Source organism: Salvia splendens, chromosome 3, assembly GCF_004379255.2.
Source record: "Salvia splendens isolate huo1 chromosome 3, SspV2, whole genome shotgun sequence".
In the NCBI taxonomy this organism is placed as follows: domain Eukaryota; kingdom Viridiplantae; phylum Streptophyta; class Magnoliopsida; order Lamiales; family Lamiaceae; genus Salvia; species Salvia splendens.
This window is the reverse complement of record NC_056034.1, coordinates 13,090,754-13,116,804: the sequence shown is the minus strand read 5'-3', so window position 1 is coordinate 13,116,804 and position 26,051 is coordinate 13,090,754. Positions and strand designations below refer to the sequence as shown.

The 26,051-nt window shown below is 39.9% G+C and overlaps 5 protein-coding genes across 5 annotated transcripts; 1 reads left to right on the top strand and 4 right to left on the bottom strand.

Moving 5' to 3' along the window:
* Positions 1-429: 429 nt before the first annotated feature.
* Positions 430-10,436, bottom strand: LOC121796600 (palmitoyl-monogalactosyldiacylglycerol delta-7 desaturase, chloroplastic-like). Its single transcript, XM_042195416.1, has 5 exons — positions 10,044-10,436; positions 7,216-7,356; positions 6,992-7,132; positions 6,330-6,436; positions 430-631 (listed from the first exon to the last, which is right to left on the bottom strand). Exons 1-5 carry the CDS (start codon positions 10,434-10,436, stop codon positions 430-432), a joined length of 984 nt encoding a protein of 327 aa, XP_042051350.1.
* A 1,523-nt stretch (positions 10,437-11,959) lies between these two features.
* LOC121795044 (palmitoyl-monogalactosyldiacylglycerol delta-7 desaturase, chloroplastic-like) lies at positions 11,960-13,916 on the bottom strand. The gene is made up of 5 exons (XM_042193476.1): positions 13,123-13,916; positions 12,895-13,035; positions 12,669-12,809; positions 12,357-12,463; positions 11,960-12,267 (listed from the first exon to the last, which is right to left on the bottom strand). The coding sequence occupies exons 1-5, from the start codon at positions 13,669-13,671 to the stop codon at positions 12,069-12,071; spliced, it is 1,137 nt and encodes a 378-aa protein (XP_042049410.1). The 5' UTR covers positions 13,672-13,916; the 3' UTR covers positions 11,960-12,068.
* A 126-nt stretch (positions 13,917-14,042) lies between these two features.
* Positions 14,043-15,844, top strand: LOC121795045 (protein POST-ILLUMINATION CHLOROPHYLL FLUORESCENCE INCREASE, chloroplastic-like). The gene is made up of 7 exons (XM_042193477.1): positions 14,043-14,202; positions 14,533-14,656; positions 14,734-14,818; positions 14,904-14,982; positions 15,057-15,170; positions 15,253-15,476; positions 15,566-15,844. The coding sequence occupies exons 1-7, from the start codon at positions 14,109-14,111 to the stop codon at positions 15,686-15,688; spliced, it is 843 nt and encodes a 280-aa protein (XP_042049411.1). The 5' UTR covers positions 14,043-14,108; the 3' UTR covers positions 15,689-15,844.
* Positions 15,845-20,339: 4,495 nt separating this feature from the next.
* Positions 20,340-22,623, bottom strand: LOC121797444 (phosphatidylcholine:diacylglycerol cholinephosphotransferase 1-like). Its single transcript, XM_042196200.1, has 3 exons — positions 21,970-22,623; positions 21,325-21,462; positions 20,340-20,794 (listed from the first exon to the last, which is right to left on the bottom strand). Exons 1-3 carry the CDS (start codon positions 22,348-22,350, stop codon positions 20,462-20,464), a joined length of 852 nt encoding a protein of 283 aa, XP_042052134.1. The 5' UTR covers positions 22,351-22,623; the 3' UTR covers positions 20,340-20,461.
* An 837-nt stretch (positions 22,624-23,460) lies between these two features.
* LOC121795362 (SNF1-related protein kinase regulatory subunit gamma-like PV42a) lies at positions 23,461-25,539 on the bottom strand. Its single transcript, XM_042193886.1, has 3 exons — positions 25,147-25,539; positions 24,011-24,362; positions 23,461-23,827 (listed from the first exon to the last, which is right to left on the bottom strand). Exons 1-3 carry the CDS (start codon positions 25,530-25,532, stop codon positions 23,492-23,494), a joined length of 1,074 nt encoding a protein of 357 aa, XP_042049820.1. The 5' UTR covers positions 25,533-25,539; the 3' UTR covers positions 23,461-23,491.
* Between the last annotated feature and the right edge of the window lie 512 nt (positions 25,540-26,051).

Below are 26,051 nucleotides of genomic sequence, written 5' to 3'. Positions count from 1 at the left end.
AATTCATCCCTCACGGCCGCAGCTATTCACGCTTAAATAATAATATTAATAATTATTGTTAAATAGTGAACTTATATAGCCACTATTGATCATTCAATTACTAGAGAGTCTAGCTACAAGTGTTTATTAATTATTTCGTTGTTATAGTTCCATACTTTTTTTAATTAAATTTTAAATTTTCACCAATAATTGCTACTTAAGTATGTTTGTTTTTTCAATCAAATAGAAGAATGATAAATGATATTCATTCTCAATAGAAAACATTTACTGCGGGGGTAAAAAGCAATTTTTATTTATTTAGTGCAAATAAAAGAAACTATTTTCCTTTTGCCAATCTATGACACCTTTATATTTTACCAAGACAAATAAAAGAAATTGAGACCCTCTCTCTCTATCTCTCCATATATATGACTAATTTAAAGGCTTGATTTAGCTAATTATTAAGGCCATCTTCTGTTGTTGTGCTGGTGTAGATAACTTGATATGAATGGCCAATCCAATTGCTTCAAGAACCCTAATTGCATACCAAGTTGTATCAATTTGCCACCACTCTAGCCCATGTCTAGCTGAATACTCAAAGGCATGGTGGTTGTTATGCCACCCCTCTCCAAATGCAAGCAATGCCACCCACCTAAAATTCACGGTTTTCTCGATTAAAATTCAATATATATTGTGAATGTGTGTCCATGCAAACTATCATTCTTGTATCATCAAAGTATCATTCTTGCATAACTCAGCTTTCACAGCAAGGTGGAGATTTGATCGAGTGATAGAGCCGTTGAAGCTCAAGGAAGGGATCAAGAAAGGAAGTAGAGGAAGCTCGGTTTTTGGGAGCTGGAACTAGCCGTTGGAAATTGGCGGTTATAACTAACTTTGGGAAATGAAGTTAGTTAAGTTGTTTTCTTCTTTATCTCACATATATAGCTCGATAGGTGTTCAGTTGTAAAGCAGAGGGAGAATACACAATACACAATACACATACACAATTAGGAGATTATTGCTCTAGCTTGCGATTAGTTTGGAGTGATTGAATTGTGCGTGTGAGTTCATTGTATTTGAGAGTTGTTCATCAATAAGATTCCGGTCATCTTCTCCGTGGACGTAGGTGGTTTATCACCGAACCACGTTACATCGTTGTGTGCTTTATTTTCTCGTATTGAGTGAGTGTGAGATCGGAGGCATCACGACCCAACAAGTGGCGCCGTCTGTGATCTGGAGTTTCATTCGATATAGCTGAAGATGGGCACATATTGATCAGATCAGCTGCAGTAGAAACAGCCTCTGCCCAGAATCTCTTTGGCATTCCAGAATAGAATAGCATGCACCTCACCCTTTCTAGCAATGTCCTATTCATTCTTTCTGCCAACCCGTTTTGTTGAGGGTTTCTTGGCACGGTCCTATGCCTTCTTATCCCTTTCACTTTACAGAAACTATCAAACTCAGCAGACAGAAACTCCATGCCATTATCAGTCCTCAGATATTTAAGCATTGAGCCTTTCTCATTCTCATATCTAGCATGCCATTCCCTAAACTTCTCAAAAGCTTGAGACTTCTCCTTCAGAATGTAAATCCACACCTTTCTAGAGTAATCATCTATGATGGAGATGAAATACTTACCTCCACCTATGGATTCGGTTGGGGATGGCCCCCACAGGTCACTGTGGGCATACACAAATGGGGATGATGAAGTGTGTTTCCCACCAGAAAATGGCAGCTTCTTTGCCTTTCCAAGAATACAAGATTCACATTTCTTTAATCTGTCTGAGGCACCTAACTTCATCACTCCTCGTTTAGCCAGTTCTCTGATGCCTTTCTCACCCAAATGTCCAAGCCTAGCATGCCATAGATATAGGTCTTCTGTCTGAGCCACATTCACAGCATCAACCATAGTTTCACCCATCAAATAATACATGCTATTCTTTCTTTGAGCCTCCAATACAGTTCTGGAGCCCTTTGTTACTCTGAGGATCCCATTACCAGAATCAAACTTGTATCCCTTTGATTCCAACATTCCAAGAGAGAAGAGATTTCTCTTGATTTGAGGTATGAACCTGACCTCTGTGAGAGTCTTCACACTCCCATCCCTCACCCTCAATCTGATATTCCCAATTCCCTTGACATTACATATTTGGTCATTACCTAGCATCACTGAACCTTCCCAAGCTGATAATTCTTGAAACCAAGACTTGTGGGAACAAATGTGGAAGGAGCAGCCAGAGTCCATGATCCAGCACTCCTCAATCTTGGCTCCCGAGTGTATATTCAAAGCCTCATTATTTTCCACTTCTTGAGCCAAATCAGCAGTCTCTGCATTCCCAGCCTTTTCTTGTTCTTGTTTTTTCTTCCAAGCAAAACAATGCTTCTTCAAATGGCCTGGTTTCTTGCAGTAGTGACAGCTTCTTTTCTCCTTCCATCCCCCACCTTCTTCCTTTTTCTGGAACTTCTTTTTGGAGCCCTTCTTGATCTGATTATTCTTCAAGTACAGGCTCTCAGCCACTGGGTCAGATTGCTTAATGTCAGCCCTCTGCGATTCTTTCAGCTTTAATGCAGAGTGTATTTCCTCATAGGTAACTTTAGCCTCTCTCCCAAGAAGCACTGCATCCTTGAAGTGCTCATAACTCTTGGGCAAGGAATTGAGCAACATTAAGGCCTTATCTTCATCCTTAATCACCTCATCAATGTTTTCGAGATCATCTATGCATTTCCCAAACTCCTCAAGCTGTTTAGTAATGCTCTTTCCATCTGAAAACTTGAAGGCAAGAAGCTTCTGCTTCAAATGTAGCCGATTCGCTAGAGACTTAGTCATATACAATGACTCAAGTTTTGTCCAAACCTCTGCAGCCGTCTCTTCTTTGGATACTTCCCTCAGCACCCTGTCTGTAAGATTTAAGATCAGGGTGCTATAGGCCTTGTATTGCATGTCTTGAAGTCTCCCCTTCTCATTTTCATCGGCCTCAGGTTTTTCTTTGGCATCATTGCCATCTTTCAAGACATCCCATAGACCTTGCTCCATCAAGATAGCCTTCATCTTCAACCTCCATAGCCCAAAGTCGTTTATGCCGGTGAACTTCTCCACCTCGAACTTGGCCGTGGACATTTCTCGAACAAATGGTGGGCAATCGCCAAGATCGGCTCAAATAACAAATCTCCCGGATTTCTACTCGCCCAGAAAACCAACCAAGAAAACGTCTTCAACGTTTCCCACAGACGGCACCACTTGTTGGGTCGTGATGCCTCCGATCTCACACTCACTCAATACGAGAAAATAAAGCACACAACGATGTAACGTGGTTCGGTGATAAACCACCTACGTCCACGGAGAAGATGACCGGAATCTTATTGATGAACAACTCTCAAATACAATGAACTCACACGCACAATTCAATCACTCCAAACTAATCGTAAGCTAGAGCAATAATCTCCTAATTGTGTATGTGTATTGTGTATTCTTCCTCTTCTTTACAACTGAACACCTATCGAGCTATATATGTGAGATAAAAAAGAAAACAACTTAACTAACTTCATTTCCCAAAGTTAGTTATAACCGCCAATTTCCAACGGCTAGTTCCCGCTCCCAAAAACCGAGCTTCCTCTGCTTCCTTTCTTGATCCCTTCCTTGAGCTTCAACGGCTCTATCACTCGATCAAATCTCCACCTTGCTGTGAAAGCTGAGTTATGCAAGAATGATACTTTGATGATACAAGAATGATAGTTTGATTATGCAAGAATGATAGTTTGCATCAAAGAAGAAGAGATGCCATTCAAGAAAAGGAAAGAGGTCTCTGATGACAACAGTAGTGCAAGCATGCAGAATTTTGAGCTTGATAGAGAATCTGAAAAATCAGATGATGAAGAGAATTCTTAGTCCACAGAAAACCAAGAAGAAGGTGGAGCAACCATCTCTCAACCAACTCAGAATATAAGTGATCAGGAGTCACCAGTACAACAGGTTGCTGCAAGTCAAAGGGCCAGAAGGAATCCCAGAAGAAATGCAGGCCTACCTAGCAGATTCTCAGACTATGATATGAGTTTCTTTGCTTTGTGTGTGGCAGAGGTGCTCATGTTCTCAGAACCCTCAACCTATGACGAGGCCATGAGTTGCAAAGAAAGTCAGAAGTGGATCAAGGCTATGGAGGAAGAAATAGAGTCCCTACTAAAAAATGGGACTTGGGTTTTAGTGACTGATCCAGGGACTCAAAAGCTGATTAGTTGCAAATGGCTAATCAAGAAGAAGGTAGAGGTGGGGGAAGTGGAAAGCATACGTTTCAAAGCAAGGTTGGTAGCTAGGGGATTCACACAGGTGGAAGGCATTGACTACACAGAGGTGTTTTCTCCAGTAGTTAAACACACTTCTATTCGGATTTTGTTAGCCATGACTGCCCATTTCAACTGGGAGCTGTATCAACTTGATGTGAAGACAGCATTTTTACATGGGGATCTAGAGGAAACGATCTATATGATGCAGCCTAAGGGTTTTGAGAAGAATGGAGAAGAGAAGAAAGTTTGCCTACTGAAGAAAAGCCTATATGGGCTCAAGCAAAGCAGCCGGCAGTGGAACAAGAAGTTCCATAAGCAGATGGAGTTGATGGCATTTGAGAGATCTAGCTTTGATAGCTGTGTATATATCAAGCGAAGTGGAGATCTGATAGTCGCCTATCTACTGCTACATGTAGATGACGTTCTACTGGCATGATCAAGCTTAAGTGAACTGCAGATTGTAAAAGAAGAGCTCAAGCAAAAGTTTGAGATGAAGGATCTTGGAGAGGCAAAGAGAATCCTAGGCATGGATATTGTCAGGAACAGGAAGAAGAAGGAGTTGAGGCTGGTTCAAGCTGAATACATCAAAAAGGTGATGAAAAAATATCAGGTAAAGAATGCAAGATCAGTCTCTACTCCATTAGCGGGCCATTTCAAGTTGAGCAGAGAGCAAGTGCCAAGAACAGATGAAATCAGGAAGGAGATGAGCATGATACCCTATGCAAATATAATAGGAAGTGTAATGTACTTGATGATATGTACAAGACCGGATGTTGCTCATGCCATAAGTGTGGCTAGTAGATACATGGCTGATCCGGGTAGAGAGCATTGGGCTGCTCTGAAATGGATCTTGAAGTATCTGAGGGGATCTGTTGTGACTGGTTTAAGGTTTGGTGGTGAAGCATGGTCTGAAAAGAATGAAGTCCTTGAAGGGTATTGTGATTCGGATTATGCAGCCAACTTGGATAACAGAAAATCACAAAGTGGCTACATTTTCACCTTATTTGGCACAGCAGTCAGTTGGAAATCCAACCTATAGCCAGTGGTTGCTTTATCCACAACCGAGGCTGAATATATTGCTCTGACAGAGGCTGCAAAGGAAGGGAAATGGTTGCAAGGAATCTTGGAAGATCTGGGAATGAAGCTGGGGGCAGTAAAGATAAACTGTGACAGCAATTCTGCGATTTGCCTAGCCAAACACCAAATGTTTCATGAGAGGTCGAAGCATATTGATGTGAGGTGACACTTTATCAGGGATGAGATTCAAAGTGGGAAGATCAATGTGGTGAAGGTTCCTACTGAGGAGAATGCATCAGATATGTTGACAAAATCTCTGCCTACTTCGAAGTTCAAACATTGTTTGAAGTTGGTTGAGATTGTGGAGTGTTGAGACTTGTAACAAGGATTGAGAAGGGAATCTAGATATTGATGGAGCTTTGCAAGGACAAGGTGGAGATTTGTGAATGTGTGTCCATGCAAACTATCATTCTTGCATAATCAAACTATCATTCTTGTATCATCAAAGTATCATTCTTGCATAACTCAGCTTTCACAGCAAGGTGGAGATTTGATCGAGTGATAGAGCCGTTGAAGCTCAAGGAAGGGATCAAGAAAGGAAGCAGAGGAAGCTCGGTTTTTGGGAGCTGGAACTAGCCGTTGGAAATTGGCGGTTATAACTAACTTTGGGAAATGAAGTTAGTTAAGTTGTTTTCTTCTTTATCTCACATATATAGCTCGATAGGTGTTCAGTTGTAAAGCAGAGGGAGAATACACAATACACATACACAATTAGGAGATTATTGCTCTAGCTTGCGATTAGTTTGGAGTGATTGAATTGTGCGTGTGAGTTCATTGTATTTGAGAGTTGTTCATCAATAAGATTCCGGTCATCTTCTCCGTGGACGTAGGTGGTTTATCACCGAACCACGTTACATCGTTGTGTGCTTTATTTTCTCGTATTGAGTGAGTGTGAGATCGGAGGCATCACGACCCAACATATATATATATATATATATATATATATATATGCATGACGTGTATTGACATAATATTATTATGTCATGGCAGAATACCAATTATTTCGTGAAAGGTCGCCGGTATTCCATGTTTGTTTGCCCCAAATATGGCAAGCTGAATTCACCAGCCAAGTGATATGATAAAGCCACACAATCCTCACACCCTACACATTTATGACATTTTAAATTGTTTTTAGTAGAATGAAATCATAAATAATTGAGGTAAGATTTTCGTTTTATTCACACAATATTTTTTTTTACATTGGGGGTGATATATTACTCCATATTATTGTGATTTGGTTTAATTTTAGTTTCACACAACTAGCATTATTAAAAAATTAGATAATACGGAAAGCAACCCAAATTGTGGGTTTTAAAAATTCTCAATAAAATTTGAATTTCAATGAAGGTATATATCTCTAATTTGGTACCAGCTAAACTTGGGCTCTAATTGAACTGGTTCAAAATTTGTCTATTTAATTTAGTCAATGAGATATTTGGTTGGCGGTATTTGGCTCACACAATTAACCTACCCCTAAATTTCATATGTGCTTAATTAATTGTAGAATTATCTTTAGTCAACGAGAAATTTGCTTGGCACACACAATTAACATCATCCTAAATTATATAGTTAGCGCACACAATTAGGTTGTCCAAAATTTTATAGGTGATAATTAATTGTAGAACATGCTATAAAAGTAATGAATATATTAACTTACTATTCCCCAAACAATGTAGGGAAATGCACCCATTGCATAGAGTAGAGCTCCAAGTGCTACATGATGAAGTAAATAAGTCTTTTCAAGGGACTTATAGAACGCCTGCTTCTCTAAATCTTTAACATTGCTTCTTTTTCTACACTGAAATCAAAGATATATGAATTTTTATCAAATATAAAACCAAGAAAAACAAATGTGATATTGAGGATGACAAATAATCTTACTTTTTGAGCAATATTTTCAGTGTCAAAGAGCCAACTCATGTGACTAAACCAAAATCCCCAAATTGGACTGTGTGGATCTATTTCTGAGTCAACAAACTGATGGTGGTATCTATGTAGGCTCACCCACTTAATTGGATGCCCCTGTGAAAACAAATTGCAATTAAACATCTATTCTATTTCGAGGACTAGTTCTATTTCTAATCAAAATTTAAAATATGGGGATTTCACCTTTTAGGTCTCCGAAAAATAAAAATAGAATCTCAAATCCCTTTTTTTTTCTTTTTCTCTATTGAACCCTAAAATGAAAAATACTGTATCATCTCAAGTCAACAGGGTTCAAGTGCAAAAAGGATTTGAGATGATACTTTACATTTTCAAGCTCACGTTACGTCGAGATAGTGAAGAAGAAAAAACAGCAAATTCCGATCCAATTTATCGTAATTGACTAGTTATAATGTTGGTTAGGGCACCCGCAACGCTGTGCCGTTGCGGTTCCTATGCCGTTCCGGCGGAACGGTTCCGCGGCGGCACGCGTTGCGGGGTGCGTTCCGTCGCCGTTCCGTGCCGTCGCCATTCCTATGCCGTGCCGCGTTCCGTTCGGGAGGAACGCGGAACGGAACGTTCCGCCACGCGCCGAGGCGACGTGGCGGCCTCCCATTCGACGCGTGAAGCCCACTCGCTGCCCCGCGAGTGGGCTTCGTCCGGTGACGCAATAATTCAATTTTTTTTTTTAAATTCGAATTTAATAAAAAAAAAAATTTTTTTTTGCAACGGTAATGAGACCGTTTTTTTTATATCCGTTTTTTATTTTTATTTTTTATTTTTATTTTATTTATTTACTCTATAAATACTCCTATTTCATACTCATTTCAATCACAAACACACATCTATTCCTCTCTATTTCCACCCCAATTTTCATCTCAAATCAACTATATTTTCCTTCTCCCAAATTTAATCAAACTAATGGATCCTTATGAACAAATGCGTCAAATATTGGAACAATCACTTGAAGAAGATCGACGACGGGAGGCGGAAGAAGCCGCGCCGCCCCAACGACGCTCCCGTACGTACATCCATCGTAACCGGGAGGAAGCCGCCGCAAGGTTAGTACGCGACTACTTCTGCGATAACCCGGTTTGGGGAGATACGTACTTCCGTCGCCGTTTCCGCATGGGGAAACCGTTATTTCTCCACATCGCGAATACTTTGGCAGCCCGGGAAGAGTTCTTCCAGGAAGGGTTCGACGCGGTCGGCCGTCCCAGCCACACGAAGCTGCAGAAATGTACTGCAGCAATCCGCCAGCTTGCGACTGGACAAACGGCCGACATGTTCGACGAATACCTCCACATCGGAGACAGCACTGGGCGAATGTGCTTGCTCAAATTCTGCCAAGGCGTCCGGGCAGCCTTCACCGATGAATTTCTCCGAAGGCCAAGCACGACCGATTGTCAGTTCCTGCTCAACCTTCACGAAACAGTGCACGGATTCCCCGGGATGCTCGGCAGCGTCGATTGCATGCACTGGCAATGGAAGAATTGCCCGGTGGCGTGGAAGGGGTCCTACACGAGCGGCCACAAAGGCACCCACCCAACCGTTATACTTGAGGCCGTTGCCGACTACCGCCTTTGGATCTGGCACGCGTACTTCGGGGTCCCCGGGTCGAACAACGACGTAAACGTGCTCCACCAGTCTGACCTCTTGACCGAAGTTTTGGATGGTAAAGCGCCGGCCATCAACTTCGTCGCCAACAACCGGCTTTATAAAATGGCGTACTATCTCGCCGATGGCATCTACTCGAAGTGGCCTACCTTCGTGAAGACGTGCAGTGGGTCTGCGAACCCAAAGCAGACTCTTTTTGCGCAGAAGCAGGAGGCTGCTCGCAAGGATGTGGAGAGGGCGTTCTGGGTTCTCCAAGCGCGCTTCAACATCATCAAAGCCCCGGCTCGTACGTGGTTCATGGAAAACATGGTCGACATCATGTATACGTGCATAATCTTGCACAACATGATTGTCCAAGACGAAGGACCCGAGGCGGGAAATTGGTTCGACGACGAATCCCCCGGAAGCTCAACCGCAAGTAGTCCGCCTCGAAGTGGAGCGCATCCGTCTATACAAGAACGGTTATCTATTCGTGCAAGGACACGCGACTCTAGTGCCCACACCCAACTCCAACATGATCTAATTGAGCACATTTGGGCAAATTTTGGCGGATGAAATTATTAAAATTGTGTACTTTTATTTTTTTAGGATTTTAATTGTGTGCTTTTTATTTTTTTACGTTTAAGTTGTAATTTTTTTTAATGTTGCGTGTTTTTTAATAAAGTGTGTTTGTTTTTTAAAGTGTGTTTATTTAAATTGAATTGGGTTGGAAATAAAAAAAAATGAAATTGAATGAATAGTAATTTAAGGAACGGTTAAGGAACGGAGGGTTGCAGGTTCCGTTCCTTAGTAAGGAATGGAGTAAAAAAGTACAGTGGGGCCCTCAAATAGTGGTTTAAGGAACGGTATAGGAACAGCGTTGTGGATGGCCTTAACTGTATTCTGAAACACGGGAAAACACATCGGCTAATCGAAATCATCTATGGAGCCATGAAAAAAATTAAACAAAACACAAAGTGTTGTAGCTATTTGGAAGAAACACAAAATAAAAAAAAATCCTAGTAGCTAGCCAAGCTATCCCGATTTATTGATGGGGGGTAGTGCATGCATGCAGTTTATTCAAAATATGGATAATGTGAAGATTTTATAAGATTGTATAGAAAAATCTTTTGGTGGGTGGGGGATTGAGCCTCCCTTTGGATCCATCAGAGAGAGAGAGAGAGGGGAACCTGAAGGGCAAGAGTGCCACAATAAGCAAAGAAATACTCAAGCCATTTGGGAATCTTGAAGCTTCTGTGAGAGAGATTTCTGTGGAAAGAGAGAGTGATTCCAAGAAGCCCAGTAATGAAATACAATGCAACAGCAACACCAAAGGCATCCCATTTAAAAGTGGAAGGAGCTAAAACACACAGCAAATGCAAAGCTGCAAGCCCAGAAGCAACCAAAATATCAAAAGAATTCCACTTTCTTCCCCAAAACACATTCCTCTTCTCCTTCACCTCCACACCAGACACCTTAATTCTGCCAAAGGTTGAATCTTTTTCATCTTTTGGCCACACCCTTTTGATCTTGGCATCATCTTTTGGGGGATCTTTAAGGGATCTTGCGTTTGCTGCAGACATCTCTCTGATTTTTAGTGGCTTAAATCTATCTGTGACATATTTGGGTTTAGCTATGCTTATATATGGCTTTGAACTTTGTTTCAAGAATTTGGATGAAACATTGTTACTTTATAAAATGTACTCTAGGCCCTGCACTACATATTTAATTTCAAGGATAAAAATGTATTTTAATTCATCGGCTGATTTTCTCTGGACCGTCCGAAAGGTCTAATTTTCTCTTACAGTCGAGTCAGAAAATAATATGGATTAGTAGCATATGGGATAAGTTATTAAGTTGTTGTAAGTCTACAAAAGAAATGGTTCCCTTATCACGGATCAATATTTTACATCTATGATAATTGATAATAATTTTTTTAAATCGTAACTGTTACGTTGGTAAATAATGTATGCTACCTAGATTCGTAATTTTTTATTCACATCCAAATATATTAACTAGACTTTACTTTAATTAATTTTGTCAATTTGAATTAGTGCCTAACTTCTTTTATAAATACAAATTTACAACTCAGAAACACATCTAAGGTGACTTTGACCTAACTTGAATTAATAATTTGACTTCAAATTAAAATATAAGAACTAGGTGTAAATTAATCCAAATATTTAAATTAATTCCATCAGAGTACCATTTAATATTTCTAACGTTTATGAGTTTTTATATATGTGTCATAACATAAAAACAAGAGAAAAGTGTAATTTAGAAAATCATATAGAATTAATCCATCTTGAATATGTTAATATGCTTCTGTATCTATACGTTTGATAAGCTAGATAAATCTGTGAAGTAAGATAATACTAGTAGATAGCATATATAAACTAGATTATTCCGTAAATGAAGTTATAAAATGGAAATTTTGTCCATATAAAAATATCATATATATGATTTTATTAAAATAAAAAATAAAATTAATAAAATTTAATTGATCTTAAGTTAAACTTGTCTATATAATAAATTGTGATTAATTAATTAGGGTTTCCCACTACCCGCTCCCACGGTCCCACCCCACCCATCACCTCCTTGCCCGTCGCCGACCACCTCCGTCCCCCGTCCGATGCGGCTCACCTATGCCTTCTCTTTAAATGTGGGCTAAAACTTGAAGCTACCAATTAAACACTCCTATTAAATTGTTGGTCCAAGACTAAATTAGTATTAGCCTCTAACTTACGCCATCAAACATTTCTTATTAAAGAGGATAAGTCACTTATGTTTATTTCGTCACTAGAACACTAAGTGGGTAAATTTACGTTGTTGTTCAATAGCTTATAAAACACATAAAATAAATCAATCTGCCATATTAGGAGTGACACATTTAAACACATAGAATGTTGATGGGAAAAACAAATTCCCATGATAATTGCCATGTTATTAGTTTACCACTATTATACCACTACTTATTATGGTTCATAACAAATTTAGACTATTAAATGCATAGAAAATCAGACCACACAATTCCTACTGTTTGATTTCCCTACACCAAAAGTGAGTGCCTAATTTCGCACAATGAGTAGTTGAACATTACTCCTCATTTTGACAATACTACCAAATTCATTTACCACATTTATAGCCGTGAAATTACTTGTACAAAAGTGAGGCTCTCTCTCACTCTTCTCTCTCTAACTATCTATCAATATAGACTAATTTAATGCCTTCATTTTTTGCTTTTGTGCTGGTGTAGGCAACTTGACATCAGTGGCCAATCCAAGTGCTTCAAGAGCCCTAATTGCATACCAAGTCATATCAATTTGCCACCACTCTAGCCCATGTCTAGCTGAATACTCAAATGCATGGTGATTGTTGTGCCACCCCTCTCCAAATGCAAGCACTGCCACCCACCTATAAATCACAATTTTTCTCCATCAAAATTCGATATATATTTCGTGACATGTACTGATGTAATAAAACAAGATTCGCCGTCATGTCACCAGTTGTTCCGTGATAGGTCGCCGGTGTTCCATACTTGTTTGCCCCAAACATGGCAAGCTGAATTCACTAGCCAAGTGATATGGTAAACCCACACTGTCCTCACACCCTGCACATGTTTGATGAGTCATGAGATTTGGTTCAATTTCACATTCACACATATATGAGGCTATTACCAACTATTCCAACAAGTGGTGTGGAATAAAATTGAACACACTAGCACATGTTATTGATGGCCCACCCGAGATTATCACTTACAATTCCAAACTAAGTATACAAACGAGATTAAATTGAGCCGAGATTATCACTTTTACCATTCCCCAAACAATGAAGGGAAGTCCACCCATTGCATAGAGAAGAGCTCCAAGTGCTACATGATGAAAAATATAAGTGTTTTGAAGGAACTTATAGAAGGGCTGTTTCTCTAAATCTCCAACATTGGTTGGCTCCCCACACTGGAAAAGTTAAATGTTCCAATTAAAACAAAAATCAAGACAAACAAATTTAACAAAAGAGTGCTAAATTCTAATCTATTCTCACCCTTTGAGTAATATTTTCAGAATCAAAGAACCAACTCATATGACTAAACCAAAATCCCTCAATGGGGCTGTGTGGATCTTTCTCAGAGTCACAGAACTGATGGTGGAATCTATGTGTGCTCACCCACTCAATTGGATTCCCCTGTTCCAAAAATTGTACAAATTCAACATTAAACATCAAATTTATGTTCTTCAAAGAGAGAGAGAGAGAGAGAGAGAGAGGGGAAACCTGCAGGGCAAGAGAGCCACAGTAAGCAAAGAAATACTCAAGCCATTTGGGAAGCTTGAAGCTTCTGTGTGAAAGATTCCTATGGAAAGAGAGAGTGATTCCAAGAAGCCCAGTAATCACATACAATGCAACAGCAACACCCAAGGCACCCCAGTTGAATGTGGAAGGAGCTAAAACACATAACAAATGCATAGCCGCCACCACACTAACAATCCCAATATCCAAAGAATTCCACTTTCTGCCCCAAAACACGTTCCTCTTCCTCTTCACCACCACATCCGACAACAGAATTCTGCCAAAGTTTGAATCTTTATCATCCCCAGATAGTGGGATCGACGCTGCACGCACAATTGGACTAACCCTTATGATCTTCGCATCTTTTCTTCTGAAAAAGATGCTATCTTTGAGGGAATTTTGTGGGAATCTTGCGTTTGATGCAAAATGTATCGAATTCTGCTGTTTGTGTGTGATTTTCAAGGGGTTGAATCTGTGAAGAGATGGGAATTGGAAGGGCTTCAGCTTGGGCGGTGGTGGCGCCAAGAGAGCCATTTTTCTTGGCGTGGGTTTGTTATGTGTGAGATGCGAGGCTTATATAAATTAATAAAATTGTGGGGTTGTGTGAAAACTGAAAAGTTTGAATTTTTCTTTTCAAGAATTTGATGTCATCGAAGTGTAAATGGACGGAGAAAATAAAATGCAACGTGACAAAGAAGTTGATTAACTGATAAAGCGGTGGGAGTTTTATAGGTTACATAGTGGAATTAGAGATTTTGGATATTGAGGGGATTCTGTTATGACAATGAAGTCAGGATTTTTCTTTTTTCTTTTTTTTGGGCCTTTTTTTATTAAAGATATTTATTATTTAATTTGCTCATTTTTTGTCATTTTCTTGTATATGAGATATTTTGTTATGAGTGGTTGCCTTTAAATTCCCAGATTATGCTATCCTTGTTTATCTGAAGCAAAATTATCTTGAGCTTGCAAGAATGGTTGCGGCAACTGCTACTACAAGTGCATCACTTTTCAATTCTTCTAAGCAAATTGCATCTACTTCTGGTGGTGTTCCTTCAAGATCACATGGTATGCAATCTTTTGCTTTTGATTGATGCAATCAGTTGGTGGATTTCTAGATTGATTTGATACACACAAGCGTTGATGTGCTGATTTGTAGCTTTCACTTAAAGAAATAAGGATGTAATCTTGATGTTGATATATATTCTTGAATGAATTCGCACATAGTGTTTGAGAACTGATTTAGTGATCTCTATCTCTTCCTTATATGGCTGTTTCATCAAGATTTAATCTTTTTCTGTGTGAAAGAGAGGGATTAGGATTTAAGAGTTATCTCGTGATGCTTACTATAGTATTGAGACCCTATTAACTTAACACCATCGTTATGTTGAACTGCAGCCGTTCGATTCTTCGGTTCTCCTGTGCGGATCAGTGATCCGATCAAGAGAAAATCGAGCAAGATCAGTGGGAGAGTCACTGCTGCAGCTTCGGTTGCAGCACCTCCCGCTGAGGAAATTAAAGAGTGAGTTGTTGAAAAAATTCATTAACTATTAGTAATATGATTGCTCGTTGTATTGATGTATTCACCCCGCTATCCAGATATGTGCTTCCTTCATGGGCTGAATTCGATCTTGGAAGAGCTCCCGTATACTGGAAAACTATGAACGGTCTGCCTCCTACGGCAGTATGCAAACGCCCCCTCAAAACTAGTCCTTTTTCGAGTTTTTACCATTTGTTGCATTCCTATCTAATGTAGCTGCATTTGATAGGGGGAGAGACTGAAGCTGTTCTACAATCCAGCTGCAAGAAATCTTGTTCCTAATGAAGCTTATGGAGTTGCTTTCAATGGTGATTATTTACATCTCAAAATGTAATGCAGTTTTTTCTGATGTAGTTTTATTGATGAATAGATATTTTTGCAGGAGGGTTCAACCAGCCTATCATGTGTGGTGGGGAGCCCAGGGCAATGCTCAAGAGAGTTAGGGGAAAAGCCGACCCCCCTTACTACACGATCCAAATATGCATCCCAAAGCACGGTATGCATCCACCTTTCCTTGGAGTTTCTTAGCTTTGAAATGGTGGATACTTGTCTGAGCTAGCTTGAGGTTGGTTATGCAGCATCGAGTTTGATATTCTCGTTCACGAATGGAGTGGAGTGGGACGGCCCCTACCGGCTGCAGTTCCAAGCGCCCAAGGCGTGGAGGAACAAACCAACAGAGTTCTTCACCGAGGGACTTGCTGAGGAGTTGAGTAGAGAAGGTGCATGTGAAAAGGCCATATTTCCAGATACTAATGTGGTGGTGACAAGCTGTGCCATGGTTGGAAACTTATCAGTCGAAGGCGTAAGTCATCGTTGAATCTCTCTCGATATATATATATATATATATATGTGGGTGAGTCTCTCTAATAAGAAGTTGTGTGTTGAATGCAGGGGGATAGGTGCAATCTTGATTTGGTGCTTGGATGTATGGATCCAGGGTCACCTATGTTTGATCCACTGGCTAATGTGGATGATGGTTCTTGCCCTCCTTACTCCGATTCTGAGGATTCTTAGACATCTTTGTTCCCATTGTTTCCACTCATGGTCAATGTTGAGACAAAAGTATCAAATTCATGTTTTAGGTTGTACATATATGTATATCTCACATTCCCACCATGTAATAGTAGTCACTTTCATTTGAAATATACACATATTCGTAGCTACCATTAATTTGAGATTTTGAAAAACAGCTTCCTACTCCCCTAATAACACAGTTCATAGTCTGAGGTGATTCTGTTGATTAGTTTTTCATTTTTTTAGTAGTATATTTTAAGTACTCCATAAAATACTCCTAATAAAGTGTGTGTGTGTGTTGTATGGGGCAGGACTTATCTAGTGTAATGTTTCACTGCAAAGTGCTGATGTCTTAGTAAAGCAAATTATGCAATTAATTTCAACATTGTTAAATAGTGGATTCTTGAGTTTGAAACAAGGATGCAGATGAGAAAGTTGGAGTGGAAATTGAAGCTGCCCCACTAATTCAGTGTGCAGCAAAGTTGGTGAATTTCGCAAGTTTTGGTAATCTTTACTTATGGATTTGTGATTCGAGTTGGAACAAATAGTGAGTTTAGCTTTCTTTACGCCCTTTTTATGCATATTAAAGAGAGTTATACGTATATAGCGAGTTAACAATTTAATACTCCCTCAGTCCCGGACTACTTGCACTTATTTTCTTTCTGGACGTCCTAAGTTATTTGTACTCTTTCCATTTTTAGTAAAAAATATCACCTACAGCCGCAATTGTTGACTTTGCTATACACGCATTCCTTAATCTCCGTACCGAAAAGGAAATGTGCGAGTAGTCCGGGACGGAGGGAGTAATAAATTATTTACATATAAACAAAGAAAAATAAAAGTGACAACAAGAGAATCGCTCATAACAACCAACAAACAATAAAAAAAAAACAGTAGCATATTATATTACATTATTGTATGTTGTATACTTGTATATGTATTGTAAATTGTAATGTATCGTTGTCCGTTACAACTCAAATTCAATAAAATTGATATCATTTTCACCTTCTTCGTCTTATTTCAATTTAAATTATCCATTGTCTTGTACTCTTGTTCCAATTTATTGTATAAGTCCAAATTTCAAATTTATATTACATTATTGTATGTTGTATACTTGTATATGTATTGTAAATTGTAATGTATCGTTGTCCGTTACAACTCAAATTTAATAAAATTGATATCATTTTCATCATATTCGTCTTATTTCAATTTAAATTATCCATTATCTTGTTCCAATTTATTGTATAAGTCCAAATTTCAAATTTATATTACATTATTGTATGTTGTATACTTGTATACATATTGTAAGAGCATCCGCAGCGGTGGCGAAAGACGCCACCGCTGTCCGCGCCGTTGGCAAGGCGCAGGACCGCCGCCGCTGCAGCCGCGCCGCTGGCACGGCGCTGCTCGATGTATCGAGCACGTCCGTGCCAGCGGACGCACACGTGGCGCGCTCCCATTCGTCAACGGCATAGCCGTTGTGTTTAAACTTTTTTTTATTTTTTTTTTAAAAATCGGTATTTAATTATAAATAATGCTAAAAAATAAAAAAAATATTTTCCAAATCCCAAAAATATGGCCGTTTTTTCCCGTTTTTTCTGAATTTTTTTTATTTTTTTTTATTTTTTTTTTCCCCAAAATCATCTATAAATACACACATTCATCATCCATTTATCACATCAAATCATCTCTCATTCATCTCTCATTCATAATTCTCATACAAACTATCAACACATTCATCACCCACTCAAAATCTCAAATGGATTTCACCCATATTATGGCGGAAGCGGAACGCGAAGAACAAGAATACTACGAACAACATCGTGCCGCTTACGAAGCATATGTCGCGGCGAATACCCCTGCTCCTCCTCCTCAACGAACCAGATCAAATCGACGGTACATCCATCGTGACCGGGAGGGAGCCCACGAAAGGCTCGTTGCCGACTACTTTGCCGACCAGCCGCGATTTCCGGCAGATTACTTCAGGCGCCGTTTTCGCATGTCAAAGCGCTTGTTCATGCGAATTGTCAACACATTGTCCGCACGTGTTGAATACTTTCAAACAGGTGTAGATGCAGCCGGCCGGCAAAGTATCACGGCGTTGCAGAAGTGTACGTGTGTCATCCGACAACTCGCTACTGGGCAAACGGCCGACATGTTCGACGAGTATTTGCATATCGGTGAGTCCACTGGAATCCTATGTTTAAAGAATTTTTGCGAGGGCGTTCGTTCTGCTTTTGGGGATGAATTCCTTCGAGCACCCACCACTGATGATTGCCAACGGTTGCTTCGTCTTCATGAATCAGTCCATGGCTTTCCCGGAATGCTTGGCAGCATTGACTGCATGCATTGGAGGTGGAAGAATTGTCCGACTGCTTGGAGGGGGCAACACTTGAGCGGTCACAAAGGCGGCGGCCCAACGCTTATCCTTGAGGCGGTCGCCGACTACCGCCTATGGATTTGGCATGCATATTTCGGCGTTGCTGGATCCAACAACGACTTGAATGTGCTATATTCGTCACCACTCTTCAATGATGTGATGAATGGTGTAGCACCGGCGATCGACTTCACCATCAACGGAAATATATACCGCATGGGTTACTATCTCGCCGATGGTATCTACCCAAGGTGGTCGACGTTCGTGAAGACGCTCCACAACCCGCACGACCCGAGACGGGTTCTTTTTGCGCAGCGTCAAGAGTCAGCGCGGAAAGATGTCGAAAGAGCCTTCGGGGTCCTTCAAGCTCGATTCAACATTGTGAAGGCCCCGGCTCGGCTGTGGTACGTGAATAATATCGCCGACATCATGTTCACGTGTATTATATTACACAACATGATTATAGCCGACGAAGGGCCGAGGGCGGCTAGCTTCTACGACGAGGACGAAGCCGGAAGCTCAACAGCGAGGTCTCCCCTACGCCGAGGCGAGCATACGACGGTTGGCCAGAGGATCGAGACAAGACACACAATGCGCGATACTCGAATCCACAATCAACTACAAGAAGACCTAATCAACCACATGTGGGCGAAATTCGGCAACGAGTAGTGTCATTTTTAATTTTTAGGATTTTAATTATGTAATTTTTAATTTTTAGGATTTTAATTATGTAATTTTTAATTTTTAGGATTTTAATTATGCAATGTTTAATTTTATTTGTCATTTGTAATATTTATTGTGGGTTTTAAATGAATTTTAATATTATGGAAATGTTTTTGTGTAATTGAATTTTATATTAATTGTGCTCGTCCTTGCGGAAGAGCACAGTTGTGGGTGTTGTGCTCTTGCCAGAGAGCAGGCATGAATAGTACCGCCCGGGCCCACAACCGTGCCGCTGGCAAGAGCACGGTTGTGGATGCTCTAAATTGTAATGTATCGTTGTCCGTTACAACTCAAACTCAATAAAATAGATATAATTTCTTCCTTATTCGCCGTATTTCTATTTGAAGTATACATTGTCTTGTTCCAATTTGTTGTATAAATCCAAATTTCAAAAAAAAAAAAAATACAACCGAACCGCGAAACCGCCGGTTCCGAACCGGAACCGCCTAAACCGCCGGAAAAACCGGCGGTTCCGAACCGGAACCGGAACCGCCGGTTTTCGAACCGGAACCGGAACCGGAACCGTGAAATAGCCTCACGGTTCGGTTCCGGTTCCGCCTTCGACCGAACCGGAACCGGCGGTTCGTGAACCGTGGGCAACACTATTCATAATGACTCACAAAACTAAAATCCAATACACACCAAAGATACCCAACATTCCAGCAAAAACTCAAATAATTAGAAATCGAAAGAACCAAGAGAACATACAATACCTATGATGTTAATGGAAAAACAAAACCAAAGCCTAAAACGATTTGACGGTTTTAGAGAAATTAAGATCGTCATATGATGTTTCATTCGGCAACTACTAGGGGATTTAAGTTGGTTGAATAGGAGTTATTCAATTTATTAGATTAGAATAACCAAAAAAAGCAAAACCCACGAAGCTTTTTAGTAACCACTAAACCAGCATGTTGAAGGAAAACCTTTCCCATTACATCACGTTTTAATCGACAACACTTTTGTTTAACGCTATTGCGTTTATGAATAATAATTGACGTCTTTAGTGCCATTTAATTTAATTAAATTTAGATTTCCCTTTTGTTACCCCAATAGCTGTTGATAATTATTGAATTGATTTATTTGTCCATAAATTAAATGATAACACAATGGGAAATTTGGCCTCAAATTAACCTTAACATGTGTAACCATTTCATTTGAGTAGTTGGGCCACCTAACTTATCCTTTTCCATACGTCTTTTTCATTTAAATTCGATGGATTATATTAAATGAGAGAGTAAAGAAGAGTAGGGATAAAATTTTATGAATTGTTTATTTTGCTGTGGATGAAATGAGAGTCTGAGACTTTATATTTTTCTATATCTATTATTCATAATATAATACTGTCTTATGTTTAATTTTGTCCTCTGATTTTTAAGAAATATTCTTCTTCTTTTCGAAGCAATTTTTGTGGATTTCCCCAAAAGAACTCACCAAAATATACTCCATACACCAAGACATGAATACTTACAGTAATTAAACTCAGTAGGATTCTCCCACTTATAATTAAAGTTTATTAGCCCCGAATTAGAAATTATTTCTGCAATTAGGTAAGACTCAACTCAGATGGTTTTTATATACGAACAAAACTCTCGACTTGCATAAAACACGTCATCATCACAAATCATGCATTTCAAACAACTCTGGTTGAACATCTAATACACAATTTCACTCTACTCGTGAGACTTGTACAAACCACCACTCCCATTGCCATTACACAATGCAGCTGCTCTGGTGATCTTGCTGTCTTCATACTTCCCGGCCAGAGAGTCGAACAGCATCCCCGCCCCAACCCCCACAGCCAGGTCGATCGTGTAGTGACCTCTCGTGGTCAGCAGCCTGATCGCTTGCAACACATTGAGGATGTCGAATGCGTAAGCTAGTTCCCATCTCTGCATTCGTTTCATGTCTTGTGATGCAATCACTGAGGCTGCTACGTGCCCCGAATAGAACAAGAAAAACGACACGTTCCCCACCGGGAAATCTGCACCCGAACCCAGGAATCCCTGCCAAGAAAAATCATATTTTTGTTACCAACATCCATAGTAGCAGATCCTCTGTTCTACCCTGTTTTCCCTTTATTAAATGGGATTATAATTTCTATCTACTCACTATATAATTTTAAACTCATTAGAATTTTTATATTTTTGGAGCATTTTATGTGGTCTACATCTGCATTAACTGGGGATGTCCATTTCTTCAAGACAAACAACAACTACAACAGAATCTTTAAAATGAATCAAGATGTGGCCCATGTCACACATGGGGTTGAGCTAATGGAATTAAATATATATACACAGATATTCTTGGCTTTATGTCCACCACTTGATTCTGGTAGACACAGCACAAAACCCCATAATATATATCCAGCTACTCAACAATGAGTTAAATTTCAAGAATTCTTTAATAATGATACTGTATTGAACCATGATTAATTGCACCTAATTAATGTGATTGTGGTGACATGAGGTCAATGTACCTCGGTATACAAGTCCAAGATTAGAATAATGTATGATAATCGTATTTAAAAGAGAACCTGAGGCAAAGGAAGCTGTGTGGCGTATCCAAGAATTCCTCTACATGTGAACATGAAGAGTGCTGAAATGGTGGCTCTTGGCCTTCCCTCAATCACCCATGTCCATATAATATATGTTGTCTGCATCCCAACAAAAACCTAATTCCCCAAATTCAAGTATTGTAATACTATTAGTAACTTCCAAAATCCATGCCCTTTTACACAATCAACAAAAGTAAGCAAAATTGAAAAGCTTGCCCAACTAAAGATAAAAGTAGAAACAGTTGAAATTTAAGGCAATGACAGCATTCTTCTCTCCTCTTTGCCCAAATGGCCAAATGAATGATGGGAAGTATAAAGAAAAATGTATAAAAGTGTAGTCTTTTAAGCTTGATAAATACTCCTGATTTCTTTGTGAAAGTGAGATATCCCAAATTCCAAACCCTAATCCCCAAATTCGAAAGAAGAGTAAGAGCAGGAAAGATACAGCCCATTTACACCTTTGACGATATCAACATCAAAGAACTAAGAAAAAATAAATAAACAAAAAATGAGAGAGAGAGAGAGGGGATGCAAATCAACATCAAGAGAAAAAAAGGGGCAGTTTGATTTCATCTGTTTGCATGTCCAGAAATTGAAATGCGTTGAATAGAGAAACGCAGATACCGTGTTGAGGCCAGCGAGAAGCGTGTTAAGCGCGGGGCGGGCGGAGAGGAGGCGGTGGAGGGTGGCGGTGGCGGCGAATCCCAGATCAAAGGGCGGGGCCATGGGAGGGATCATGCGGAGGGTGTATTCGACGGCCATGAAGAAGAGAAGGGAGACGGCGAAGGCGCAGGGCAAGGGGTGGTGGCGCAGCACCCCCAGCGCGTCCGCCGCCGTCCATTTCAGGAAATGGGCGTCGGAGAGGTTCCTGGCGGGGAATGCGGCAGGCGATTTCTTCTTGAGCATGTCTGGATCCGGGCTGGAGAGGGAGAAGTGGTCTGTTGCGGGTTTGGATTTGGCGCAGGGAGGCGAACGAACGCGGGTGGTGGTGCTGATTCCGTTCATCTGTGTTGGAGGTTTGGGAGATAAGCCTCGGGAAGAAGTGGTGGTGGATGAATATATAGGAGGGGAGGGGTCCTCGATGACGGAGCGCACGAGGCCGCTTTTAATGGCCAGATTTTGTGTGTGAAGGAGAGAGAGAGAGAGAGAGAGAGAGTTGTGTGTTTTGTCACTGTGTGTGAGAGATAGAGAGAGATTGGGGCGGAGAGAGTTGCACTGCGGACTTGTCACTTTTCCAAATAGAAGAGGTTTTTTGTGACGCGTCTACAATCTGAAAAAAAATTGATGACATTGAATAATGAGATTAAATTCATGATCAATGACTTTATAGGTTTAGGACATAAGTGATAGGATGTGTGGTAATCAATGTTGTAAAAAAAATTATGAACGAGTCTCACTCTCTTTATTAGCCCATTTATTTGCTTTAACCATATAAAGTTTGAATTTCAAATGTTTTTAGGGTTTTTTTTTTGTTAAAGGCAGGGAGATCCAGTGATTAGTCATCTTGCTAATTTTAGAATTTTAAAAATAGATCTACTAATCTAGTCTTTAATTGAGAATGAATAAATCTCTACTATTCAACCACGTACTCTTGACTTTTTTTATTGAGTGTTTGTGTTGGGACGAAATGTCAAAAACTCATATAGTAATAATCATCTCAACATGTAAGATAGAAAAATGTGAAATTTTCCTCGTGGCTATTGTCTGAAATTTCCAGCACCGGCCATTTTTTCTTTCATATTGGAGGTCTCTACCAATAGATTTAGTAGCATGGTCTGTGATTTTCCATATTATAAGTATTACTATTCATTTAATTTTCTATTTAAATTTCTTTGAAAGCAAACGTAAATTTACTTAATTGATTGGTGAAATCTAACCAATAGGTTAGAGAATTTGAGTTGTCGCTTCTGTAACGAATAAATTAAGGATTTGAGTCTCAATGATAACGCTAATAACGCGGTAAAAGGAAACCAATTTTCTTCATAGTGAAAAAACAGTGTTTGTGTTAGTATTGAAATTTGAGACAAAAACAGCGTATTAAAATAAGCAGGATATGTACGTTTAACAAACCAAACATAAAAGTGGAAACTTATCAACTCTACAAAAACAACATTACCCAAAAGACACAGTGTGTATCGAAATCTCATCAAGTGCGGTCCGATAGCAACCAAACTCGAATCACTTTGATGATATCAGTGAGGGAGACGACTCCAGTGAGCATACCTGATTCATCGACAACCCAAGCTCGATGCACATGGTTGCTCACAACCTTGTCCACCACCTCCCCGAGCTTGGACTCGGGCCGGCAGGTTACGAGCTCGTCTGTGGAGTTCCTCAGGCCAGAGGACTCGTGCTGTGGGATCTCCGATAGTTTGTTGATGAACTCCATCACGCTCACTTGCAAGCACGATTGCAGCACTGATATCGGGCATCCTCGCAGATCCGTGGCCGAAAATGTTCCCACGGGCTTCCTGCCTTTGCCCTGAACCATTTCACACAATCAACTAATGTCACAATTCGACGGTTAGTCATCCGAGGGTTCAAGAAGACAGAAGACACATTTCACAGCTATTTCTTGACAAGATTTATTTTGATGTCAAAATAAAGTTAAACTCAAATAAGGTTAAAAATTAATCAAGTTTCAAGATGGGAAGAAGGAAGCTACATCTATAAGCTGTGTGCGATCCGCATTAACGGCGCCAGTAGATTCAAGAATGGGTACAGCGTTAAGAGCAGCTTTGTTCATGGAAGTTATAGCATCCATCACTTTGGTTTTCTTGGAGACACCAACAACAGCATCAACGATGGCTCCAAGTTGGGCGATGGGGCGTTGAAGGAGAGGTTGGAGATCGTGTTCGTGGTTCTTCAAGAATCTGAGGAGATCCATCTGGGTAAGCATATGATAGCTAGATGCAGATTCCATGAGCTCCACACCAGCTATGTTTTCCATTTGGCTGTCAACAGGAACTAAAGCTCGATGTATCCCTTTACAGAACACTTCCATGCAGTCTGTTATGCTGCCATTCATTAAACAATCAACATACATTACAATAAAGTCATTACCGGCCCTACACATTCATGTGTAGGCCGGTATGACCATCGGCTACTAGACTTGGACCAAATACAGATTCTCATCGACTTATCATACTAGGATTAGAACAATCCTCCGTTCAAAATACCTGATGAGATAAGAGGATTACCCGACATATTGAATGCAATAATTATACCAAGGTGAGGAGGGACAAACAATGCTTGAACAGATATAGAAAGAAAACTACAACTATTGTCATACCCAACCTAGGAGATGTTTGGGAATGAGAGTAAAAATAGAATAATCATACCTACTTCCATTTCATTCCATTTGGGATCATCATTCCCATTATATTAACCATTTCGAATAGTCATACCTTCCCCAACCCATGCTATCAACCATTCCTTATCATGGAGTAAATTTTTTTTTTTTTTTTTTTTTAAATCAACTTCATATATTTAGTGTATATGATTGATTTCACGATTTCACCCTCATGTTGAGAGTCTCCTCTTACGCAGTACTACTCTATGGCTCTATACTCTCTCTCCGAATATGGATTCTATTCCATCACATGAAGCATAAAAATAACGAATATAATGACATGCTCTAGCAAGATATAGGACTATGAGAGCAAGCAAGATGCTAGCTAGGAATTATGAAAAATTAAATTTGTTTTACATCTCATTGGATACCAAATTTATCAGACAACAATTGATCCTTTTAGAAGGACATGGTTGGAAACAATTCATGAATTTCATACTATTAGTTACCCAGTATGAGTGTTGATCGTCCACAATGTGAGGCTCTCAAGGCAATGGCCAATAATCGAGGAAACCGGAACTTGCATCCGACGGTCCAGATCCTCCGGGCCGTTTCCGGCGATATGAGCGAGCACATCCAGCATCGTCACCATCCCGATATAGTGCTTCCTAGCCACCCCGGTCTGCTTATCCGACTCCATGATCATCGACCCGCCCGCCCCGATCCATTGACCCGGCGGGGCGGCTACCGGGGCGGCCAGGATCCGGTTGGCCATGAGGGCGTTGATTGTGTCGGCTAGGGAAGCGGTGTAGGGCACCTCCACCAGCCTTTTCTTGTTCGTGATCAGATCGCTCACTTTCGTCTCCCTCAGCATCTGTCTCCCTTCGCCTTGCATTTTTTTGCTTTCCAGATTGAAATCGATTGATTTATTTGGTCGATAAGCGCCCATGCTTCCTTCTTCTGCTTGTGGAAATATATATATATATATCTCTCCAAATTCTGATTTTCAGAGGACGTGTCAACTTCTTCAATTTCGTCACACTTCTACTCTTGACACGTGGTAATAAATAAGTACTCTCTTCAAATAAATTCTGAATATTGGAGAAGTATTTATTTAAATAGTTTTTTAATTTTTATCCCACTACGAAAAATATGTGATGAAAATTCCTTTAAAATAATAACTATTCCTATAAAGTTTGCACTTAAAATAACAAACGTAGAAACATAATATATGTATTCGAGGACTAAGGCAATATTTACAACATGAATTTCGTAAAATAATTAAAACTAATTCTCAATTTATGGACTGGTTACTACTTTTGTTATTGTAAAAAATTACTAGTATTTCCTTCAGACAAAAAAATTACTGTACTATACAAAGTTTACTCAGTGTGGGGCCCTCTAAATAAAAATA